The sequence below is a fragment of the Aptenodytes patagonicus genome, chromosome 18 (genome assembly GCF_965638725.1).
Source record: "Aptenodytes patagonicus chromosome 18, bAptPat1.pri.cur, whole genome shotgun sequence".
In the NCBI taxonomy this organism is placed as follows: Eukaryota; Metazoa; Chordata; class Aves; order Sphenisciformes; family Spheniscidae; genus Aptenodytes; species Aptenodytes patagonicus.
This window is the reverse complement of record NC_134966.1, coordinates 6,196,522-6,217,762: the sequence shown is the minus strand read 5'-3', so window position 1 is coordinate 6,217,762 and position 21,241 is coordinate 6,196,522. Positions and strand designations below refer to the sequence as shown.

Genomic DNA, 21,241 nt, shown 5'->3' with positions numbered 1-21,241 from the left:
AGCCCCGGGGGTGCAGCGGCCTCACCTGCCTTTCCTCGTCCTCCGTGGCTGCAGAGACGCCGTCCCAAGGCCCCGCAACCCCAGGGCAGCTGGCTGGGGGTGACGCGAGTTGGGGAGGTCCCAGTTGCCACCCGCTCCGGGGCAAGCACTGGGGGGGGGATGGCTCGCGGCTGGGGTCAGCCGGCTGCTGGATACGGGTCCCACCTGGACACACCGGTCCCCTTCCCACATCCTCCTGAGTGCCCAGGGCCAGCACCGCTGCGGGCTGGGGGTCCCGAGGGGCCCCGAGACCCCCTGCGATGGCACCGCCGGCACCCGCTGCCCAGCCCCAAAAACCCAGCCCGGAGCCAGGGCCCAAGGCAATAGACTGCAGCAATATTTATTCCTGTACAAACCATTACAAAATGCGGGTGCCCCGCGGCTTCCCCCGGCACCGAGTCCCCCAAAGCCCCAGCCACAATGGGGACTGGCCACAGCCAGAGGGAAACTGAGGCACGGAACCCTCTCAGGGCTCAGCACCCAAACATACTGTATTTAGCTATTTTCCCCAAACCCACTTCTCCGCTGCTGAGAAATTAGTAACAAAATCCCCCCTGCCGGCCGCAGGGTGCCGAGGGGCACTGCCGGCCCCCCCACTATGTGCCCACTTCTAAATAGTTTATAAGCGGTTAATAAATGATGAGGACCCAGCCGCAGGCTGCCGCCGGCCCCTTCGTTACCACTAACGAGCAGCTCTCCCCCGCCCCGGCTCGCTCCTTCGGTCGGGAAACCCAAATACAAACCCCGGGACCAGAAGCGGGGAGGAAAAAAACAAAAAGCCCAAAAATCCCATCGCTCGGTTAGAAAAGGTTTTGGCAGTGTGGGTGTGGGGCGCAGCGGTGCTGGGAGGGGCCGGGTGTTTTTGGGGTGCTGGGATACCGAGGGTGGCAGTGTCACCCCCGCAGGGTCCCACCGAAAACTGCGGGGTTCTGCTGAGGGAAGGATGCCTGTGGACTGGGATCGGGGTGCTGGGGATGGCAGAGGCGGGCTGAGCCCCACGAGGGAGTCCCCCCCACCCAGGGGGTTGGGGGAAACAGTCTCTGCGGTGGCCCCAAAAGTGATGCAACCTCAAACTGAGCCAAGGGGACCTGGCACCCCCCCCCCGTGCGCTCGCAGGGGCTGCAACGTGCCTGGACCAGGATCGGGCAGGATCTCAGCCCCACGCCTCCCGCCCATGGAGGGGGGGGGGACACCCCAAACCCTGCACTCACCACCTCCCCCCCCCAAAAAACAGCTCAAAACCCAACACATCCCAGGTGCGAGGAGCCACCCGTGCACAACGGCGGTGGTCCCGTGGGGCGCACCCGGTGGCACCCCGATGCCTGGCTCCCACTGCTCCCCGCTCCCAGGGGGCTGCAGGAGAACCCCTATCCGTCCCAGCTCCAGGGGTCTGCCCGGCTGGGGGCGGGGGGCAGCCCCTAGGGCCAGGCGGGGTGGGAGAAGGTGATGTTGTAGAGGCCGGCCCAGCTGGCAAAGACCCGCTTCTCGGTGATGAAGCGATGGTGGTTGCCCTTGCGGCTCCGCTCGTTGTGGATGTAGGTCGTGCACTCGTCGGGGCCCTTTGGCTCGTAGTAGTGGTAGGGCAGGCGGCGGGGCGGGGGCCGGCGGCTGCAGGGCGTGGGGGAAAGTGTGGGGTGAGCCCCACAGCGGGGCTGGGAGGCTGGGGCTGGGGGCTCAGGGGTCTCCTTACCCGCAGTAGTTGGGTGGCACCATGCCATAAACGTGGACGGCGTCGCACAGCTCCACTGCGATCACCATGGTGAACCAGCCGGTGCTGAGCCACGAGCGCGACTTCTCCCTGGGGAGGAGAAACCGGGTGGGGACGGGGGAGAGGTGACATGGATAACAGACCCCCCCTCAGGGTCCCCAACCTGCCCCAGGGACCTCCAGCCCGGTGCTGCAGCCAATCTCATGGAGCAGCCCCAAGAGCCAGCTCTGCCCCAGGGACCCAGAAAAGGGGGGGGACACGGTGCAGGAGGTGGCTCTGAGGTACCTGTCCTTCCCCGTCTCCCCCCGAAACAGGTCATCAAACTGCTTCATGCGGCTGGGGGAGACGACGTAGGCCGTCATGTTGGGGAAGGAGGCGCTGACGCGTTGGATGATTTTCAGGAGGCTCTTCTGCATCTTGGCAGGCGGCCCCCAGAAGATGAAGATGGTCTCTGGGGTCTTGTTGACGAACTCCTGGGGCCGCTTGAGGACGCGGTAGAGGCTGGAGTGGGCCACCACGCGGAAGCTGGTCTTGTTGCCCACGTCAACCTCGTAGCCGGTGGTGGGAGCATCGTTCATGCGGATGGTGCACTCAGCCCTGTCGATGGCCGTGCCCAGGCGGGTGCCCAGGAGGTGGCTGGAGCTGGTGACGATGACGCACTGGTGGCAGCGAGCAGTCAGGGTCTGGTGATGACAAGCGCTGTGAGCAGGTGACTTTTGGTGTCACCACGACCCGTCAGGGAGGGACGGAGCTGGGACAGGGGACAAAGCATCACCGTCCCCTGCAGAGCCGCTGTCCCACCGGAGGGGACGATTTGGCTGGATGTCAGCAGAGGGCCAGATCCTGCGCCCGCCACCAAGGCCTGGACCCCGTCGCCCAGCCCGTACCTTGTTCCCGCAGACAGGCAGGTACCCGCTTTTCACCCCCCACTTCTTGAGGTCGGGGGGCCGGCGGGCTCTGCCCCGCAGGCGGCTGTAGGGGAAGACCTCGCTCCCGCTGCCGGAGCTGTAGATGATCAGCAACATGATCAGAGCAAAGAGGACCCCCAGGGCGGCGGCGCGCTGGCTCTGCAGGCAGGGGGAGAGCGTCAGCCGCTGCTCCCACTCCACGGGCATCAGCATCCGGCCCCGCTCCCCGCGGCATCTCCAGCGGGATGCCCGGTGTCCCCAGGGAGATGCCTACTGTCCCCGGGGTGATGCCCCGGCACTCACCGTGCTGCCACTCATGTCTTTGTGCCGGCCTCAGTGCACAGCGATCGCCGGCGTCCCACGAGCACCTGCAAGGCATGCGGTCACCACCAGCGCCGGCCCCTTGCCACCGCGCTCGGGCTCCCGTCCCCACGCTGCTCGGGGAGAGGCTCCCCAGGTGCTGGCGGGGATAAGGGATGAGCTGCCGGACAGCCCAGATCAGCTGTGCCGGAGCAGAGCCAGGCGCGGCAGGCACCCGGCCAGACCCCTGGCTCCCCCTTTCAAGGGGAGGACAAACCCCTGGCACCAGTGTGGGGAAGGGAAATGCTGTGGGCAGAGGCTGGGCGAGCTCTGCGGTGCCGAGGAGCCAAACCCGACCACGGCTCGTGCTGGGGAGATCCCCGCGGTGGGCCACACTCCCAGGAGAGATTATCCCCCGCCGGCGGGGCCAAAGCCGCTCAAACCTGCAGGGTCAGGGAGGGTAAACCTGCCGCTCGCACAGTGAAATCCCATTAAAACAACCACCGTGGAGGCTTGGACTGGGGGGGGGGGGTGTGAACTGAGACCTGCCCAACTTAACTCATGCATGGGCTCAAACCCAGCCAGAGCCGGCAGGGACCTCTCCAGCCCCACGGCCTGAGGAGTGCGGGGTGCACCCCCAATGCTTGCCCCCGGGGGGACCTGCTCTAACCTCCACTCGCCCGGGCTCGCAGAGATGGACTGACCCAATTTATTTTTTAAAGTCCTCATTAGTGAGTCACGGCCGCTCCTGGAGTACTCGGAGCAATTGGAAATTAAAAAAAATTGAAGCCTCTTTACTAATTGCCCTGGGGGAAGCAGGGACGGAAAATTACACAGGCGGGACCGGGGACACCGAAGGGCTCTCAGGGCCGGTGTCAGGGAAGGCGCCAACCCACCCGGGGAGCCCAGGCATGGTGGGGCAAAGGGGCCTCGCCGTGCACAGGCTGGGGAGCAGAGTCGGGACCCTTGCTCCTGCCGCTGCACCCCGCTTTGCTCCCTCCATAGCGCTCAGGCCACGGGTGACCCCACAGCGGGGACCCCGCGGGCCTTACCTGGGCAGGGGCTCTCATCTGCAGCGGGCGGCGAGCGGCGCGGGGGGGTCCGTCACCTCCTCCTCCACCCCGTGCGCCCCGCGGGCTGCGGGGGGCTGCCAGGCCCCTCCGGCGAGCACGGCCATGGCGGCGCCCCGGGGGTCACATCGCTGCTCTGCCGGGGAAGGGCTGATCCAGACCCGCTCCCCCCCGGCTCCCCCCTCCCTGCACCCCCATGTGCCGGTGTTCCCCCAGCCCCGGATGCGAACCCTCCTGCATCCCGGGAAGTGAAAACCCTCCCCCGGCCCCCCGCGGTGCAAACCTTCCTCCACTCCTACATGCAAATCCTCCCCCACCCCGGCATGCAACCCCCCCCCTTGCTCCCCAGGGTGCAGCCCTCACCCACCCCGGGGTGCAGCCGCCCCCGCTCCCCTGGAAGCGCCAGCCCTCCCCGGCAGCCCCGCTTTGCAGAAGCCGGCCAGGCCGGAGCCCGGCCGCCTTCAGGCGGGGAGGCGCCGGCCCCTTCCCTGCGCACCAGCACGGTGCGCGCCCCTCCCATCCACCGTGCACCGGAGCCGCGGGTCGGGGGCCGCTCCTCCGGCCGGCCACGGTGCCGTTCCGCCCCCCGCACCGGCTAAACGGGCCCGGAGGGGACGCGCCCGGTCCACCGACCGCTCCGCTCCGCAGTGCGCCGCGCTGCCGCCGCTGACACCGCCGCTGGCACCGCCGCTGACAGCGCTGCTGGCACCGCCGCTGGCACCGCCGCTGCTGCCGCCCGGCCCGGGGCCGCCGCCGCGCGCGCACGGAGCCCCGGGAGCCGCGCGCCGCCCGGTGCCGGGGAGCGCCGCGGGGGTCCTAGCGCCGCCCGCCCGAGATGGGGAGCGCCGCGGGGGTCCTAGCGCCGCCTCCCCCGCTCCGGGCCCCGACGGTGCAGGCCGCGGCTGCCCCCGCCCCTGCGGCCTGGCCCGTCCCAGCCCCGAGGGCACCGGTGCGGGCAGCGGGGGGGGGGGGGGGGGGGCGAGGGGGCAGCGGTGCCCGCGAGCGCCAGGAGCAGCACGTGGTGCCTGACCCGCTGCCGGGCGCAGGGCCACGTTGTTTGGATGCCGCGGCCTCCCCCGCGCCGGCCGGGCGGCCCGGGGCCCTTCTCTGGGGGATTTCGCGGGGCGAGGAGGGGACTCCACCACCGACGGGGACCTGCATCGCCGCCTGGCCGGAGGGATTTTGGCTCCGCTGTGCTAGCGATGCCCTTCCCTGCGTGGGGTTGCGGCAGCTGGAGCACCCAACAAAGAGCTCCACGGGCTCTTCGGCTGGCCCTCGCCCGCAAGAAGCTGCCCTGGCAGCATCCCCGGGTCCCAGCCAACTCGCTCCTCGCTTGACCCCAGCGCTTGGGCCTCAGCTGAAATGGGAGCGAACACGGATCTGTCTGCCCCTCCTGCCCGCCCCCGGCCCCCCAGCCACCGCCAGCCCCGCTCAAACGCGTGGCATCTGTTATGGGTTCAAAGAGCCACTGTGGCAGCTCCGTGCAGCCGGGCTCAGGGCCGCACAGGTACCCGTGCCGTGCCCCGTCTCTCCGGGGATGCAGGAGCTGGCAGCTGTCCTGCCTGCAGCCCGGCGGCATTGAGCCCTGTGGGACCAAGGATCACCATGGACCCAGCACGAAATCCACACCAGGGCCAGTACCCGTCCCACGGAGACGCAGCTGCTGGTTCCAAAATAATCTTGACCGCCGGCTTTCAGCACCCTCTTCAGTGCTCAGACTCAGCTCTACCCCCTCGTCAACTCCCCCTCTTATTTATAGCCTGGCAGGAGAGCGGGACACCGCAGCCCTGCGACCAGCTGCCCTCCCCACGTCCCGCAGCCACAAGAGGCACAGCACGAGGCACCACTGAATTAAAAACGCTTTTAATGGCCACGTTTGCTTTGGTCTGAATCCAAGGGCACTTGTGACAAGGCAACTCGGAGCCCCCGGGGCGCGTGTGGCCCCTGGGCTTCCCAGCTGGGGGGATGCAGGGGACTGCAGGGACCTGCCTGGGCACAGAGCAGCAGAAGGCAGCAGGATGGGGGAGCCTGGACCCGGCTCCCTGCACCCCACACCCAGCGCCAGGTCTCAGTGCACGAGTGGGTCAAGGACCGCAGTGGAGCTTCATCCCTGGGAGAGGCACCAGCTCATGGCCTTGGCAGGGCCGAGCTCTCCCGCCCCGTGTCGCGCTGGAGCCCAGCAGCGTGAATGTTTAATCCCGCATTAAATATTCATCCTGGTAGAGTGGGCGGAAAACCTTTGTGGTCACCCTGGGTCCATCCAGGCAGGCGCTCGGAGCCGATGGGGCTCCGCGGGTCCAGCTAATGCCACCCGTGCACTGACATGGGGGGTCCCAGCCCACCCACTGGCTGGGGGAAGCAGCCCTGCTGCTGCGGAGATGGAGACTCCCTGCTCCGGGGCTCAGCAAAAGGCTTTCAGCCGTGGCACCGGCAGAGCCGAGACACATCGTTGCAGGATGAGAGCCGCCCCGCTGCCAGGGTCCCCGCCACCTCGCCCCTCGGCTGGCACCCTACCCGCCTTCCCAGGATGGGTGGGTGAAGACAATGTTCCTCCTCTTGGCCCAGCGGGAGAAGATGGCTTTCTCGGTGATGAAGCGGTGCCCGGCGCGGCGGGCTTGCTCATGCATCAGGTACATCCTGCACTCATCCAGCCGGCCCTTCTCGAAGTAGTGGTAGGGCACGCTCGAGTGGTTCTTCTCCCTGGCAGGAGGGGACAGGGTGGGCGTGGGACCTGGGGGGACACCAGACCACCCTGCACCCGCCCCCACCGCCTCCCACGCACCTGCAGTAGCTGTCGCTGACCATGCCGAAGACGCAGATCTGCTCGCACAGCTCCATGGCCAGGATCATGGTGAACCAGCCCGTGCTCAGGAAGGAGCCGGACTTCATCCTGCAAAGCACCGCGATCGCGCTGGAGCGGGTGGCACGGTGCTGCCGTCCCAGCTGGGCTATGGGTGCACGACAGAGGGGACAGGTGCTATGGCAGGGGCACCTGCCGGGGGCTCCTCAGGAGCCGGTGGTACCTGTTCTTCCCTGTCTCGTTCTGGAAGACATCGTCGCAATATGTCATCTTCTCCTCTGTCAGGGTGTAGATCTGCAGGTGGGGGTACGTCTCCATCACCTTCAGCAGCGCCTGGTAGGTCAAGCCCACCTTCTCCCGGTTCATCTTCTTCGCTGGCCCCCAGATGATGTAGAGGGTCTCCTGGGACTGCTGGAAGAAGTAGGGCTGGTTCCTCAGCAGCAGTGGGACGCTGGTGTGCGACACCACCCGGATGGTGCTCCGCGCCCCCACGTCCTCCTCGTAGCCGGCGGTGGGGGCATGGTTCATGCGCAGGACGCACTCCTGCCTGTCGATGGCCTGTCCCAGGCGTGAGCCCAGCATCTGCCCTGAGCTGGAGACAACGGCGCAGCGGCGGCACAGTGCTCGCTCCAGTGGCTGTAGGGAGATGCACTGTCAGCCATCGGCTCCCCCTTCCCTCCTGCAGCGGCCAGACGCACCGCAGCCTCATCCACCCTTCCCTAAGGAAGGGGAAACTGAGGCACGGGTGGGTCGAGCTGCCCCACCAGCCCCAGCGCTGCCCCATCCCCACGCACCTTCCCATCGGGGACGCGGCTGTACCCCTGGAAGCTGAGGACGGTGGGTGCCGTGGGGCTGCTCTGCTCCTCTGGGGCCCAGCAGCAGGGCCGCAGGCAGGCGTGGGAGCACAGCAGGACGTACAGCATGGCAACCACCGCCATGCACACCAGCGTCAGGAAGAGCCGGACCTGGAAGCAGAGCGGGGAGGTTTCTCCAGGCCTGGCCACGTGCACCAGCCCCGCGTTGGATGCTGGCAGCCCCACGGTGCCAGGCGGCACGAGCAGCCCCTCGGAGGAGGGTGCTCAGGCACGTTGGCCGGGGCGCAGCGAGGAGCCGCAGCGGGGAGCGCTGGGTGCCTGTGCCTCGCTCACTTCCTGCAGGCAGCGATGGCCCACGCGCCGTATGGCCGTGCTGATGGGGCCAGGGCTCCGTGCTGCCCGCGGGGACTGGCAGCTGCCAGGCTGAGCCCTCTCCCAGCACCGCTTTCGGGGTGAGTGGCCCCCTGATGCTGGCGGGGTCCCCCCCGGCCCCTTGCCCCCCGCCCCCCGTGTCCGCCGGGCCCCGCACCCTCTGTCCCGGCGGGTACTCACCAGCGTCCTCATCCTCGGGGGGCTGGCGGGTCGCCCAGCAGGATCCGGGGGTCACCCAGAGGGTGGGGGCTCGCACCCTGCACGCAGAGTGGGCTCAGCGGTGGCACCGGTGAGTGGGGCACAGGGGACCCCCGAGGGTGCGGTCCCCCGGCGGGACCCCCCCCCGTCCCCAGTACCCCAATGCCCAGGGTCCCCCCCCATGCCTTGTGCCGGGACCCCCCCGGGGCCGGGACCTCCCCAGGACCCCCCCGCCCCCGAGTCTGGGACCTCCCCATGCACCCCCATGCCCCGGACCCCCCCGGACAGGGATCGGGACGGAGCCCGGGAAGGGGCGGCCCCGCGGAGCGGCGCCCCCGGTACCGGCCCCACTCACCGCGCCGGGAGCCCCCGCGGCGGCACCGCCCCCCGGCCCCCGGGGCCGCCGCCGCCAGGTCCCGCATCCCGGCCCGGCGGCACCGGGCTGGGGCTGGCGGGGCCGCGGCGGGGCGGAGCCGAGCCGAGCGGGCACTGCCGGGACCGGGACCGCCCCCGCCCGCCCCGCCCCGCCCCGGGCACTGAGCCCCGGCTCCTCCGGGGTCGTGGCCGCAGCCCAGCACCGCCCGCCCGTGCCTGTGGCTCCGGGACCGGCGCGCAGCACCGGGACCGTCCCCGGCACTCATCCCATACGTCCTGGGACCAGCCGTCCTGGTACCGACCCCGGCACCCACCCCCTGTGCCCCGGGACCGACCCCGGCACCCACCCCGCGTGTCCCTGTACCCGTCCCATGTGCCCTGGTACTGACCCCGGCACCCATCCCATACACCCTGCGACCAACCGTCCTGGTGCTGACCCCGGCACCCACCCCCTGTGCCCCGGGACTGACCCCGGCACCCACCCCACGTGCCCGGGACCGACCCCGGCACTCCCTAAACCTCCTGTTCTGCCCTCTCGGGCTTCCCACCAGCCCCGGGGTCCCCTGCAGCCAACCCCCGTGTCCCAAAGCCTGGCTCTCACCTCCGTGCTCCACTAGCTCTCAGCCAGGCCGGACGCTGGTGCGCTCAGGCGTGACGGCAACAGCCCAGGGAGACCAAAATGATCCAAAATGGCACAGGAGCGGGGCCGGGGCAGGCCAGCCTCTCGGTACCCCGGTCCCCGTCCAATGGCCCCGGGGAGCCACCCATCACCCGCAGCCCCTTGTGCCAGGGCCAAACTGCAGATCACCTGTGAGAAATGTCTCCAGAGCGAGCTGCCTGCCGCATGCCTGCCCGGGGCGGGTACCAGACTTCAGTTTCTCCCACTGTTGACGAAGAAATATGAAACATAACCTTGAAACTGGTCCCAACCCTGTCCTCCGCAGGCTTTGACCAGGAGGAAAGAGGTGACAGGGACACCGCAGGGGTCCCGCGCAGGAAGCAGTGCCTGGGGGCACACATGGAGTTGCTCAGAGACGTGACCGAATTTTTTCTCCCCTTTTGCCTCCCCCTGCCCCAGCTCAAACCCACCTTCACGGGGTGGGCTGAGCCACGTTCCAGCAGGCGAGGGGCCGGGGAGCGAGGGATTCCTCACTGGGAGAAGCAGCAGCAGCAGCAAGCCACAAGCAAGGGAAAACGGAGGGATGGAGGACCCGGCCTCAGGGAGGGCGCAGCGACAGGCGAGCGGAGCGGGTGCGCAGCCCGGCACGGCCAGGCAGCCTCCCCAAGAGCTGGAAACAAACCTCCAGCCAGAGCCTCGCCTCTGGACCACCTACCAGCTCCAGCCACGCCGCCAGGTTCAGCCCAAGACCCGTGGCACCCGGTGTGCCCCCGAGCCACCAGCATCACCCCCTGGCAGGATGAGAGACGATGGGACACGCTGCTGTCTGGTAGGGGAAGTTCACAGTACACGCGAGAAGGATCAGAGCGCCTCAACTCTGCCTTCCTTTTGCCGGAGCTACCCCAGGCACAGGGCAGCGGCCCCCCAGCACGGCAGGGCCAGCACGAGGCTGGGTATGCCCGGCCAGGTCCTCTCTGGTGCTTCCCTGCCTGGCCCCTCCGGCAGGACAGGGCCCTTGGCAGGACCTTCCCCGGGCACTGCCAAGGCTACGCAGCGGAAACCATCCCGGCAGGCCTGCGGCACCCCCTCGGCACGGGCGGAGGACAGGGACCGAGACCTTGCGGACCTTTATCGAGGGTGATCCCGCTCGTCGCGGTCTGGGGGAGCTGCCAGGGCACCGCACCTCGGGACAGCGGCCGCTGCCAGGAGAGAAAACCCCGCGGGGAAAGTACAGGGTGCCACCACGCCTGCTGGCTCAGCCCCAGCCCAGCTGGCGTGCAGGGCCTTGTCTGGGGGCAGGAGCCCAGCCAGCAGCTGACAGCAGTGACGGGAGCCGCATCCATCAGCGGCGGAGCGGAACGTTTCCTTGTGACCCAGGGCATCTCCTCGCCATCCCCTCAGCGGGGTGACCGCAGGAGGGGATGCAGAGGGCAGCAGCAGCACCGTCCCTGCATCCTCTGCATGCCCGGCCTCACAGGGGTCCCTCTTCAGAAAGGTAAGAGCCCACCAGCACCGTGATTAGTCCTTCCAGCAGGCAAATGGAGAATGCAAGCCTGCCTTTTCCAAGCTCAGTCTCATTTCTTTCCTCTCAATCTTGAGTCACATTAAAAAAAACCCTCACAAACCATACGTAAACATTTAAAAAACCCCAGAAGGAACAAACTACTGGACACAGCAAGAGCATAGGGGAAGGATTACCCAGAGGCCGAGCAGCGGGCAGGGGTCAGAGCTCGACTCGCACTCTGGCGGTTACAGCTGCCGGACCCCCACAGCTCCTCTAGCCAGCACGGGCCGAAGCACAGCTGGTACAGGCAGCCCCAGCTGGGGAGCAGGTCCCTCACAGCCGGGCCTCCGGTCCCTCTCTCGATGAGCCCCGGAGGTCAGTTTTGCTTCCCTTTGGTCAGTAAGTTGTAAACTACAGAAGGCTTCGTCTCTGCAGGAAGGAACGTGGGAGAGCGCAGCCAGCTCGGCGCTGAGCGCTCTGGAGGAGGTGCTGCAGGCAAAGTCTTTTCCTGGCTACGCTGCTGCAGGGTGGGCGCCTTCTCCTCATCTCTCTCAGCTGGGCCTTCAGTCCGATTTCTTGGCAGGTTTCCTGCTCTTCCACATCACGACCATTATAAAAACGCCTACCACCAGAGAGAGAACACATTCAGCCAGAGAACTTCCAATTACAGGCACTTTTAAAACACATTGTAGTGAGAAACTGAACCTCAGCAGAGTGAGTGAGAAACAATTCCGCTGTCCAGAGGCTCGAACAGCCAAAGTTACACACAAACACACGCCCCGAGAGCCCGTGCCAGGCTGAGCTGCGGCAGGAGCCACAGAGAGCGTGTCACAAGTCTCACACGTTAGCTAACCCCCCGGCAACCCTCTTCTCTCTTCCTAATTTAGAACCTTCTAATTAGAACAACAGAAATAACACTCACCTATAAATAGCAGCAGCAGCAGCCCAGCCACCACAGGGATGATAACCGCATACTCCCTAGGCAAGAAGTACCGGTGGATCCCATGGTCGCTGTCGATGAAGGGCTGCAGGAGAGAGAGAGAGAAGTGTCAGCAGGTGGGCACAACACCCGGGCAAGTCCCCGACACCTGCAGCCTCCTGGTTTCAAAAGCAGGACGGAAATATCAGGCATGAGGAGATAGCTAAAGAAAAAAAGAAAAAAAAAAAAGGTGCCCAGACCTGCACGTGGCTCAGCCCGCGGCTGCAGGGACGTGACAGCGGGCAGGCAGCAAAGGCTTCAGCCTTCAGCAGACAACGAGGGGCAGCTACGCGAGGCCGGCAAGGGGGGTCCCACAGCCCCAGGGTGTCAGGGTGGGCACGTTTGGTGCTGAACAACAGCAAATCCCCGGACTCGCTGCCCTGCAGAAGGGAGCGGCTGATACCAGCTCTGCTTCACGGCGATCCCACCAGGATCCCTCTGCCGAGGCCAGTGGAAGGCTTTGGACGCTAGAGAGCAGTGCAAGGATTCCTACACAGCGGCGAGCACACCTACGCATTCCCAGGACTACGGACCGTGTAAACACTTATCAGACAGCAGAGTAAGCAGACGCAAGAGGGGAATCCAAAAGTCTCAGAGGGGAAGCTGCCGGGAGTTCCGACATCAGCCCAAGGCTGAACCAGGCCTCTCGTACCTGGAAAGCTCATGAGGAGACGTTTCTTTCCAGGAAGAAAACCACTAATGACCCCAGCTGATATGTCCTTAGAAGTGGGCAAACTACCAGGCTCACAATCACTTTTCCAGAGCTCTGCATTCCCCAAACTCCTTTCCTCCCTACCAGGCTCCAGATTTGGCAAAAGTCATCTCTTTTTATGTTTCCCTCTGTGATCTCCCACCAGAACCAGGCATCGGGAGGACTGCGAACGTGAACACCAGTGACAACACCTCCAGAGGGACCAGGCTTCAGCTCTCGCTGACAGCCTGAGCGAGCCTCCGGTGTTACACTGGCCGGGACAGCCTGTCCGAGAGCAGCAGGGCGGGCTTGGTCTTGCCCGGGCAAGGGCAGGCACACCCAGAAGGGGCAAGGGCTGTGCCAGCAAAGAAAGGAAGCTCTGCCCTGAAACTTTTAACCAGGAAGCCGGCAAGGCAGAGCCCTTTCAGGCACATGGACACATCATCACCTAAACAAAGCCTAGGCTAACACCCGAGTGCGAAGCGACTGGGATTGTAACGGCCAGAGCAGACCCGTACCAGTACGATGATCCAGAGGGTGTAGTAAACGAAGAGAACGAGGCTGAAGGCAACCAAGCCGAATCCAACCACCTGGTCTGTCGCTGTGGCCTGCAAAGGGAGCGAGGGTCAGAGCGGGACCCGCACGCTGTGGCGTCTGCGCAGGAACGGTTAACGGGCACCTGCCGTTTGTTCAGCCCCAGGCTACGTGAAGGCACCGCCCGCAGGTCTGAAGCGGGAAGGGAAGGGGAGACCCTCTGCAGCAGAAACACCCCACCGCGAGGGCAGCAGGGAGAGCGGCCGGGCCCTGCCGCTGGGAGCGCTCCCGGAGCTCCCGCCCGGCCGCGCCAGTTCACACCCCCGCAGCTCTGGCCCGGCCCTCCCAAGTGCCGACCCCCGCCGGCACCGGCGCTGCCCCGGAAAGGCCCCGGGAGGCGGCCAGGGCCCAGCCTCCCCCCCGGGGGCGGGCAGCCAGGAGGCCCCGCGCTGGCTCCCGGCCGCGATTCAGTCCGAGCCCGCCCGGGCCCCGCCGTGTTAACGGGCCGAGCAGGGACACGCCGCGGGCCGCCGCCTCCGGAGGGGCCCAGGGTCCGCCGGGCCGGGCCCGCCAGCCCCTCACGGCCTCCCGGGGCGGGGGGCGCACCCGACCCCACTCACCATGGCGACCGGCAGCCCCGGCCTCCCTCCCCGCCGGCACCGCCCTTCCGGGAGCGACCACCAATCAGCACGCCTTCCGTCAGCCCCGGCCTCCCCTCGGCTGGAGGCGGCCAATCAGCGGGGGCGGTCTGGTACCCGCGGCATCGTGGGAAGCGTGGGCGCGGCTCGCCCGGAGCATGACGGGAGGTGTAGTCCCGGGGCGGGAGCTCCGGCCCGGCCCGGCCTTCTCCGCGGGGGCGCCGGGGAGGGTCCGAGCGGCGCAGGGGCTGTGCCGGGCTGCACCAGGCCCCCCCGGGGAAGGAACGGGGCGGCCGCTGCGGCCCCCGGGCCCCACGTTAGCTCCCGCTGGGGTGCATCGACCGGGGATTTTCATGGGTGGGGCCCTGAGCGGGGGAAGGCAAGTTTCTGGCCTCAAGTAGCGCCAGGGGAGGTTTAGATTGGACGTGAGGAAAAATGTCTTTACTGAAAGAGTGGTTAAACACTGGAACAGGCTGCCCAGGGAGGTGGTTGAGTCCCCCCATCCCTGGAAGTATTTAAAAGACGAGTAGATGAGGCGCTGAGGGACATGGTTTAGTGGGCATGGGGGTGTTGGGTCGACGGTTGGACTCGATGATTTTAGAGGTCTTTTCCAACCTCAATGACTCTATGATTCTGCAAAATTCGCAGAAACTGCACTGTTTCAGAGGTTTGTTCAGGGTCAGGCGCCGTGCTGGGGAGCCCTTCCCTCCCCGGGCCCTGGCACGGAGGGTAACGCCTGGCAGGCGGCTGCCCCCGCCGCGGGGTCTGAGCCGGCAGCCCGCCGTGCCTTCGGCGCCTCGCCTGCAGCACCGAGACCCTTTTTTACAGCTCGAAGCACGCTGTGCTGAATGGGGGTGGAGGGAAAGGGTGGGGGCGAGGCTCCTGCGGCCCCGGTGCCGTCCCCGGGTGACAGGAGAGGGACGGTTTCCTTCGGCAGCGGGGTGCTCTGGTTTCATCAGCCACCCGCTGTCTGCGAGTTCTGATGGAAGCGACTCATCTCGAAACCAACCGGCTCAAAACCCACTCCAACAGCAGAGATACCTGCGGCCCAGCCATTTCTCCGCACACGCTGCAGCTGGAGGAAAGGGAAAAGCGAGACTGAACAGCCGCGGGACGCAAGGGATCGGGATCGTCTGAGGAAGGGGAGGCAGCTGAGGGAAAGGGGAAGACCCTGCATGGCACTCAGAGGTGTAGCTGATCAGTATGCGGGGCTGAGGCTTTGGGAGGGTGGGGAAGGCAAAGCCGCTTCCTCCCAGGGGCCCCGGTCCCCTCCAGCCTCTGCTGGCATCAGCAGCAAGTACCCAAGACACCGAATTTGGCTCAAGCCTCCGTTAATGGGGTTGCCGGCCTGCGGTGGAAGAGGAGGGGCTGCCCCGGCACAAGCCGCGAGGGCCCACAAGGCGTTCCGGGAAGCCCCCCGGGGCTGCCGGCGCCTTCCCCCAGGGCCAGGCTGGCGAGGCGGTGCTGGGCAGGGGTGCCCAGCCCTGCTCTGCCAGCGGGGCGGGACGGGGCCGCTCAAGCACAGCCTGGGGTGGGACGCGAGACAGCGCCAGCGACTCGCACCGGTTCACCTTCCCCCGGATTGCTGGCTGCTGCTTCCACCGGACTTGGGCTGTGCGGCCAGCTCCCCTCTCCAGCCCCTCTCCCGTCTGCAGGGAAGGGCTGGCAGGGATCTCCACTCCCAGCTGCCAAGGAAATCCTGGAGGGCAAAGCTAAATCCTATTCCAGGGCCCTGCATGCCGGCAGGCCCTGTCTCACCCTTCTGCTGCCTTAGCAGACGCTTAAATACATTTAAAACAAGAAACAAAGCAAGAAGAATCAGTGTGAAGTACCAAAAACCTTTATTTTTCCCCCAAACCGTAACAACATTTGACATTATATTGATTTCCTCATATATTTGTTATTTCTCTACGTTAGGAACCAGATACAGAAAATACAAACACGATCTGTTGAATCAAAGACGGCACAGCATTCCGTTAGAAAAAGAAACAAAAAACTAGAGGAGCAAGATAAAAATGGTGAAAAATAGTCATTCCCTCCAGCCCAAACTTTCCAAGAATCATCATCAAAATAGAGCAGTGGAAGTAGCTTCTCTTTCTAAACGCACTTCTGCTTTAAGAAAAAAGTTAGATTTATCTTTAGATTTCAATGTAAAAAAATGTTAAACTATCTTTCAAGCAATTTTGGAAGTTTGCATAGACCCATTCCCTTTCCAAAAATATCAGCAATCTCTCTATAGAATCTGATATAAATCAAGTGCGCGCCTCATCTGAAGATCACCAAGCTCAATTAACTTTCAAGAAAATAAAACATGATCTCCCCTTCCCCTCCCTCCCCCCACAAAAATACGGGCTCTACCGTTATTCCTTGTGTTTGAGGCAAGTTACGAGGCTCAGCCACACCTCTCGCTCACAGCTTCATCCAAATTCCTTTTTTATTTCCCAGGTTTCCACGTCCGCTCCCTCCCGACGGGGCAGGGGCGATGCAACGCCGAGCTGCGGAGGGCATCAGGCTCGGATGGCGCGGGTGGGCTGACGGACGATGCAGCTCTCGGGAGGGAAGCGGGAGGGGGGGGGAATTTCGTGCTCATCACCCCCCCCCCAGCGAGGAAGTGGCTTTTCAAGGACAAACACCTGCGACCAGGCAGTGTTTGTAGGAACTTGCCCCCGGGGACCAGCCTTGTCCACAGGGCTCAGTCACCAGAGCAAGAACTCGTTCAGCTAGAGACTAGGTGGGGTGGCAGGGGACGGGGCAGGAGGGGCGGAGGGTGAATTTGCAGCTCCCGGGTAAGGCAGCGAGGAGGGGAGCGGGGGGGGGCCCCTCTCCAGGAGGGGTGTTTAACCTAGGTGCTCTAGCGTACCTGGAGTGAGGTTTTCCCAGAGGTTCACAACGGCGCGTGCAGAGTCCAGCTGCACAGCCACCAGTTTAAAAAGAAACAGCAACGACAAAATAAATAAAAAGTCAACCCCTCCTATTAAGATGAGAATGAAATATGTGTTCTTCAGGTCTCGGCCTGCTTCAGAACCCTCTAAAAACTGAAGCAAACATTTAAAAGGGCTTATTAACTTTCTGCAAGGGGCAAAAGTGATGTGGCAACGAGGGGTGGGAGATCACACGCCTGCTGCCCATCGCACCGAGGGTCAGGACAGCACGAAGGCCCCCATTTAAAGTGCCAACCATACAAAAGAAGAAGATGGAGGAGCAACATCCTTCTCCCCCTTTTTCCATCACAATTTCCAACTGAACCCCATCTCCTTCAACAAGTCACAATTAAGCCTATTCTTCTGGACATTCACTCAGTTTATACTGGTTTTAAAAAAAAAGGTTAGTAAAAAAGTTACATTGAATTTCCCAACTCTCTGCAATGGGCTTCCACCAACTAAAGGTCCAGAAACTGGGAGAGCAGAGCCTACGCGTTTCGCCTGGCCCCGAGGCTGGAGCAGAGAGCCAGCTCTGCTCTCCAGGGTCAGCCAGGCGTGAGCAGCCCTGCTCGCCAGCATCGGAGACCCAGGGGATGCAGAGTCTTGCCAATAAGGTCCTTTTACTTGTTTAAGCCACCTCTGAATCCCCTGAGAAGGGGAACAATGTGGGGAAGAACGTCCCCCCCTCAGCCCCCCAGGAATAAAATATCAATGAAACAATAATGCAGTCAAAAAAACCACCAGCCTGCTGGGTTTATAAAAAAAAAAAAAATTTCAATAAACTTCAACGACAAAAAAAAACCCCAAAGGAAACTAGCCAGCGGTTTGGGTCTGGAAACTGATTCACTTCTTAAATGTTCAAAGTCCAACAAGGACCAGACGGCAGCGGTGCCACAAGGAAAAAAGTGCTCGCGAGACGCAGCTTCCCAAGAGACGGCAGCGAGTCTGCGGGACAAGCGACCCCACTTCCATCACCACCGCCTCGCACGCCCACCACCGGCCAGGGACCGCGGGGCATCGCTCGTGATGGACGCGCAGCGGGAGCTCTGCGTGGGATCTAGAAATAGGAACAGACTGCTCCTTCCTCCCTCCGGGTCTGCTCTGTGTGCTCCAGCCCCGGCTGTGCTGCACCGGGCTGAATGACTAGGGCTGCTTTCTTATTCAAAACGAGGGGCAGGAGAGCTAAAAAGCTACATAAAGACCAGGATCTGTGGAGTCAATAATAACGTGGAGACAAGGAAGAGATACCCTATGAGAAACAGTTATCAAAAACACAAGCAGTGATGTGCCAAGCCGCTGGAAGAGAAGCCAGACATGCCCAGGTTGGCCACAGCTAAGCGGTCGAGCAGGTTACGCCTCTGCCAGCCTGGGAAGATGAGACCAGCTTTCTGAGAAGCTCAACTGCTCCTCCTCTTGCTTCGCTGGAAAGTGATTCCTCCCTCCGTCCCACCGGGGATTTTGTGACATGCCGAGCTGCCAGCGCCTTGGAGCAGCCGACTCTTGCCAATGGGAGCCCAGAAGAAAGCCCCGGGTTCCCAACTGCTCTGACAGTGACTGCCATTGTTTTTCATGGGAACAGAAGCAAAGCAGCAGAAACGAGCTGGGCTTTCGCCTCTTTCCTGGCTTGTGTTTGCCCCTTTCAAGTCCTGGTTGGACCTGATTTCCCGAGGGGCTTCGCTGGCCCCTGGGGAGCAGCAGGTGCTCTGTGCTGGGGAGCAGCCCGGCCCTCAGCTCCGCACGGCCATCCGCAGACAGGGCAGAAACACCCATTGCTGCATGAGCCTGCTTCTGCCCTCACCCTGACCCGAGCAGAGGGTCAGGCCAGGCCTGGCTTTCTGGCAGAGCCCCAGGAAGAGAGAAAAGCAAGCGGTTCTCCCCTTCCTGCAGACATGCATCATCCCAGGAACAGGGCAGGATGCTCACCAGCCTGCTAGCAAGTGCCAAACCTACCCAGACTGAATGAAGAAGAGGTCATCGTTAAAAAACACCAGCAAGTGTGAAAGAGTTTTTGTTCTAGACAGACTCAAAAGATCCAATACTTTTTCCCTACATTAAACCAAACCAAGGTGTTGTCTGTACCCCTTCTTACCCTAATCAAATTTAATTCCCTTTGAAGGGAGAGGGTGAAAAAGATCCATATCCTATATGTGGTCTGTCCAAATACAGAAAGAAACCTCTTGACTCGAAGAGAGAAACTGTTGAAAGAGTAAGCAGCTGTATAGCTTTGCCACACTGCCTAGCACCCTCCCCATGCAGCCATCCTTAGCTAGCAGGGCAAAAAAAAAAAAAATATAAATCAAGGCTCTTTCATTCCTTGTTTCTCATTCTGCCAAATTCCCTTTTCCAGTAGCTCATCTGCATGCATTCTGGCCACAGAGACCACAATTAATCCTTTTTTTTTTTTTTTTTTTTGTCCTTTAAAAAAAGGCTTTACAATAACTAAGAATTTGAACAACAACGTGATCAGTTACAAGTCTTTCCTTGCTGAATGGGACAAGTGTGCGCCTGTGCGAGTGTGCACGCACACGTGTGTCAGAGGAGGGCATCCCAGCCATGCCCGGGAGTGTGCCATTGCTCCGAGCGCACGGCCGTTGAGTGCTACTACAGTACACCGGCAAAAGAGGAAAGGGCACTACACAGAAATAGCTTATCGGCTGAGAGTCTCTGTACAGGAAGGGCTGCAAGCACAGCCCGCTGGCGGCCCACAGCTGGAGTCTGCATAGATCCCCGTCTGCAATTCAGCTGCCAGGAGAATCTATAAGTGGGAGCTGAAAGGGACTGACATCTCCGCCACACACTGCAAGGAAAAGAGGCAGCTAAAGTGTCAAACAACTGCAGAAACCAAACCCAAAGAAGAGCAATTGAAAGATCAACCAGAAAACAGCTTGAAGCCTTGTCAGAAGAGTTCACTCGCCACGGAGCAGGTAAGAACGGCTGCTTGTGGCTAACACAGCAGAAAACACCCGTTCTACCTTTGAAGGCAGAGACAATGGCTTCTCCCCAGCCCCAAAAGGAACCAGCTCAGGCATAGATTCCTGCTGACAGGGCAAGAAAGGCCAACCAACACCAATTCCCTTACTGGCCCAGGCCAAGAGAGGCAATTGTTAATCACCACCACAACGGAGAGACCACTGCAGTCAACTGCATCCTGCTCTGGCCCAGGGGAGGGCTATCGGATAACAGATTCTTTTCACAGTCCAAGAAGGGCAGTTCCCTTCCTGAGAGAAGGAAAAAAAAAAAAAAAAAAAAAAAAAAAAGAGGCTTTGTATTCCAAGCTCCAACAGTGACTATTTGCTGAATCAGTCCAGCGAACAGGGATTACGCTCCTGGAAGAGCAAGTAGAAGCCTCCTTCGGGTAAAATCTGGAACCTCTAAAGTGCTCCTGCTAATGCTAATAGATGAACACTGCCCTTCCATGCCCAGCAGTGGAAGGGCGTAATGCAGTTAGTGGTATAACAAGCACTAGCATTTAACCATTTATCACCTCCCATCTGGATTGCGGTAGTTTTCTGAAATGCACTTTTGGGAGATATTTCCTATGAGAAGAGGATGTTTGGGGATTTGAGTGTAGGAAGGTGAAGTGCACACCATAGCATACCTTGTTCAGTAAAACCGCTGCCTTGGAAGGTGATGTTCCCTTGCAGAGTCAATGGAATAAAGCATCCTGCAAGCGGCCATTTCACCGTGTCGCCAACAAGCAGCTCTCGGTTTGGTTAGAATGGTTTCCCCCTCCCCCAGTGGTTTGAAGAGTTCACAGTGGTATAACCCAATGTTTTGGGGAGACAGAAGCTGAGAAGTCCCCTGTTGCAAGTGAAGGCGTGGAGTGAGGGATGCAGATGAGCAACATCCTCTAGGACTAAGGATAAGCCCAACAGACACCTTGCGTCTGATCAGAAACAGGGGGAAGGTAGGCACTGGAAGAACCGGGAAGCAGAGAAGGGTAATGCCAACGCAGGGAAAAGTGCATGATCTGGAGTGGTCTCGGAGTAGTTCTGCAGTGCAAATGTATGGGGAGGGGCGTGGAGAAATCCCTTCTGGAATGCTGCATGAAGAGAGGTAAAGGTTGGCATCCATGTGGCAGCGGACTGGGTAGGGGGCCTGTTTCCAGCAGCTCTACCCTGTTCTTCACATTTAGTGGGTTTCAATCACCACTGGCTCGTAAACTCCAGATGAGACCCTGGGGAGGCAGAGGGGGAGAAGATGAGAAAGCCAGGTTATTCTCCTCAGTCACTCAGAGCAAGCGAGTTCTCATTCAGAGCTCTCCACTCACAAACATCGCCCTCTAACCCCACACAAAATACTGAAAATAACGAGTCAGTCTGGCGAGAAGTCTACCCTCATAACACAAAACAGACAGCTACGTGGCAAGCTAACACTAGAGCACTTGAAAGAGCTGGGTGTAACACATGAATCCTTCTAAAGGACAGAGGAAAGGGGGAGTATCCTGCGCAAAGAGCCAGTGTTCCTGGCTTTGCTTTGCTCCCAATTTTGTCACTGACTTGACACATCTTTGCATTACCATTATTGCCTTTTTTTTTTTTTTAACTCAAAAGATGCTATAAAGGCTCAAACGCAACTAGCCAAGACACTGTACCAAGAGCTATCGTGGCAAGAAAAAGTTTCATTTGTTCAGAAGTCTTTCACGAGAGAACAAGCCCTCGACAAAGACAGAGGAGGCAGGGAAAAGGGACAATAAACCAGGCTGCTGCAGTTTTGCTGCAGGCCAGCAGGAGGCAAAGCTCCCTGCCTTCAGTCAGGAGTAGGAACAAA

At 62.0% G+C, this 21,241-nt stretch overlaps 4 protein-coding genes across 8 annotated transcripts in view; all 4 read right to left on the bottom strand.

Moving 5' to 3' along the window:
- Positions 1 to 1,395: 1,395 nt before the first annotated feature.
- On the bottom strand, positions 1,396 to 4,710 carry ST6GALNAC6 (ST6 N-acetylgalactosaminide alpha-2,6-sialyltransferase 6). 2 transcript variants are annotated; one of them, XM_076355483.1, is made up of 7 exons: positions 4,659 to 4,710; positions 4,008 to 4,161; positions 2,959 to 3,023; positions 2,635 to 2,814; positions 2,033 to 2,430; positions 1,730 to 1,837; positions 1,396 to 1,647 (listed from the first exon to the last, which is right to left on the bottom strand). In XM_076355483.1, the coding sequence occupies exons 3-7, from the start codon at positions 2,971 to 2,973 to the stop codon at positions 1,458 to 1,460; spliced, it is 891 nt and encodes a 296-aa protein (XP_076211598.1). In that variant the 5' UTR covers positions 2,974 to 3,023; positions 4,008 to 4,161; positions 4,659 to 4,710; the 3' UTR covers positions 1,396 to 1,457. The 2 variants fall into 2 exon arrangements, with proteins under 2 accessions (XP_076211598.1, XP_076211599.1); XM_076355484.1 differs by having other exon boundaries at positions 4,008 to 4,156; positions 4,659 to 4,681.
- A 1,744-nt stretch (positions 4,711 to 6,454) lies between these two features.
- On the bottom strand, positions 6,455 to 9,737 carry ST6GALNAC4 (ST6 N-acetylgalactosaminide alpha-2,6-sialyltransferase 4). 3 transcript variants are annotated; one of them, XM_076355365.1, is made up of 7 exons: positions 9,675 to 9,737; positions 9,394 to 9,469; positions 8,193 to 8,269; positions 7,620 to 7,790; positions 7,049 to 7,461; positions 6,808 to 6,915; positions 6,455 to 6,725 (listed from the first exon to the last, which is right to left on the bottom strand). In XM_076355365.1, the coding sequence occupies exons 3-7, from the start codon at positions 8,202 to 8,204 to the stop codon at positions 6,536 to 6,538; spliced, it is 894 nt and encodes a 297-aa protein (XP_076211480.1). In that variant the 5' UTR covers positions 8,205 to 8,269; positions 9,394 to 9,469; positions 9,675 to 9,737; the 3' UTR covers positions 6,455 to 6,535. The 3 variants fall into 3 exon arrangements, with proteins under 3 accessions (XP_076211480.1, XP_076211479.1, XP_076211478.1); XM_076355364.1 differs by lacking the exons at positions 9,394 to 9,469; positions 9,675 to 9,737 and adding an exon at positions 9,187 to 9,368; XM_076355363.1 differs by lacking the exons at positions 9,394 to 9,469; positions 9,675 to 9,737 and adding an exon at positions 8,566 to 8,635.
- A 1,089-nt stretch (positions 9,738 to 10,826) lies between these two features.
- On the bottom strand, positions 10,827 to 13,562 carry DPM2 (dolichyl-phosphate mannosyltransferase subunit 2, regulatory). The gene is made up of 4 exons (XM_076355367.1): positions 13,533 to 13,562; positions 12,897 to 12,986; positions 11,631 to 11,733; positions 10,827 to 11,330 (listed from the first exon to the last, which is right to left on the bottom strand). Exons 1-4 carry the CDS (start codon positions 13,533 to 13,535, stop codon positions 11,272 to 11,274), a joined length of 255 nt encoding a protein of 84 aa, XP_076211482.1. The 5' UTR covers positions 13,536 to 13,562; the 3' UTR covers positions 10,827 to 11,271.
- A 1,812-nt stretch (positions 13,563 to 15,374) lies between these two features.
- EEIG1 (estrogen-induced osteoclastogenesis regulator 1) overlaps positions 15,375 to 21,241 on the bottom strand; it is a 38,878-nt gene continuing 33,011 nt past the window's right edge. For both annotated transcript variants that reach the window (XM_076355028.1, XM_076355029.1), the window contains exon 12: positions 15,375 to 20,648. In XM_076355028.1, coding sequence (XP_076211143.1) covers positions 20,603 to 20,648 — 46 coding nt within the window. In that variant the 3' untranslated portion in view covers positions 15,375 to 20,602. The remainder of the gene's footprint in view (positions 20,649 to 21,241) is intronic.

Excerpts from the sequence above, each read along its gene's own strand:
- ST6GALNAC6 (XM_076355483.1), bottom strand. Across the intron at positions 2,431-2,634 it reads TGCCTGTCTGCGGGAACAAG|ACCCTGACTGCTCGCTGCCA; the intron begins GTACGGGCTGGG and ends TGTCATCACCAG. Across the intron at positions 1,838-2,032 it reads GGGGAGACGGGGAAGGACAG|GGAGAAGTCGCGCTCGTGGC; the intron begins GTACCTCAGAGC and ends TCTCCTCCCCAG.
- ST6GALNAC4 (XM_076355365.1), bottom strand. Across the intron at positions 7,462-7,619 it reads GCCGCGTCCCCGATGGGAAG|CCACTGGAGCGAGCACTGTG; the intron begins GTGCGTGGGGAT and ends ATCTCCCTACAG. Across the intron at positions 6,916-7,048 it reads AACGAGACAGGGAAGAACAG|GATGAAGTCCGGCTCCTTCC; the intron begins GTACCACCGGCT and ends GGTGCTTTGCAG.
- DPM2 (XM_076355367.1), bottom strand. Across the intron at positions 11,734-12,896 it reads CCCTCTGGATCATCGTACTG|CCCTTCATCGACAGCGACCA; the intron begins GTACGGGTCTGC and ends TCTCTCCTGCAG. Across the intron at positions 11,331-11,630 it reads GCTGCTGCTGCTATTTATAG|GCGTTTTTATAATGGTCGTG; the intron begins GTGAGTGTTATT and ends CTCTGGTGGTAG.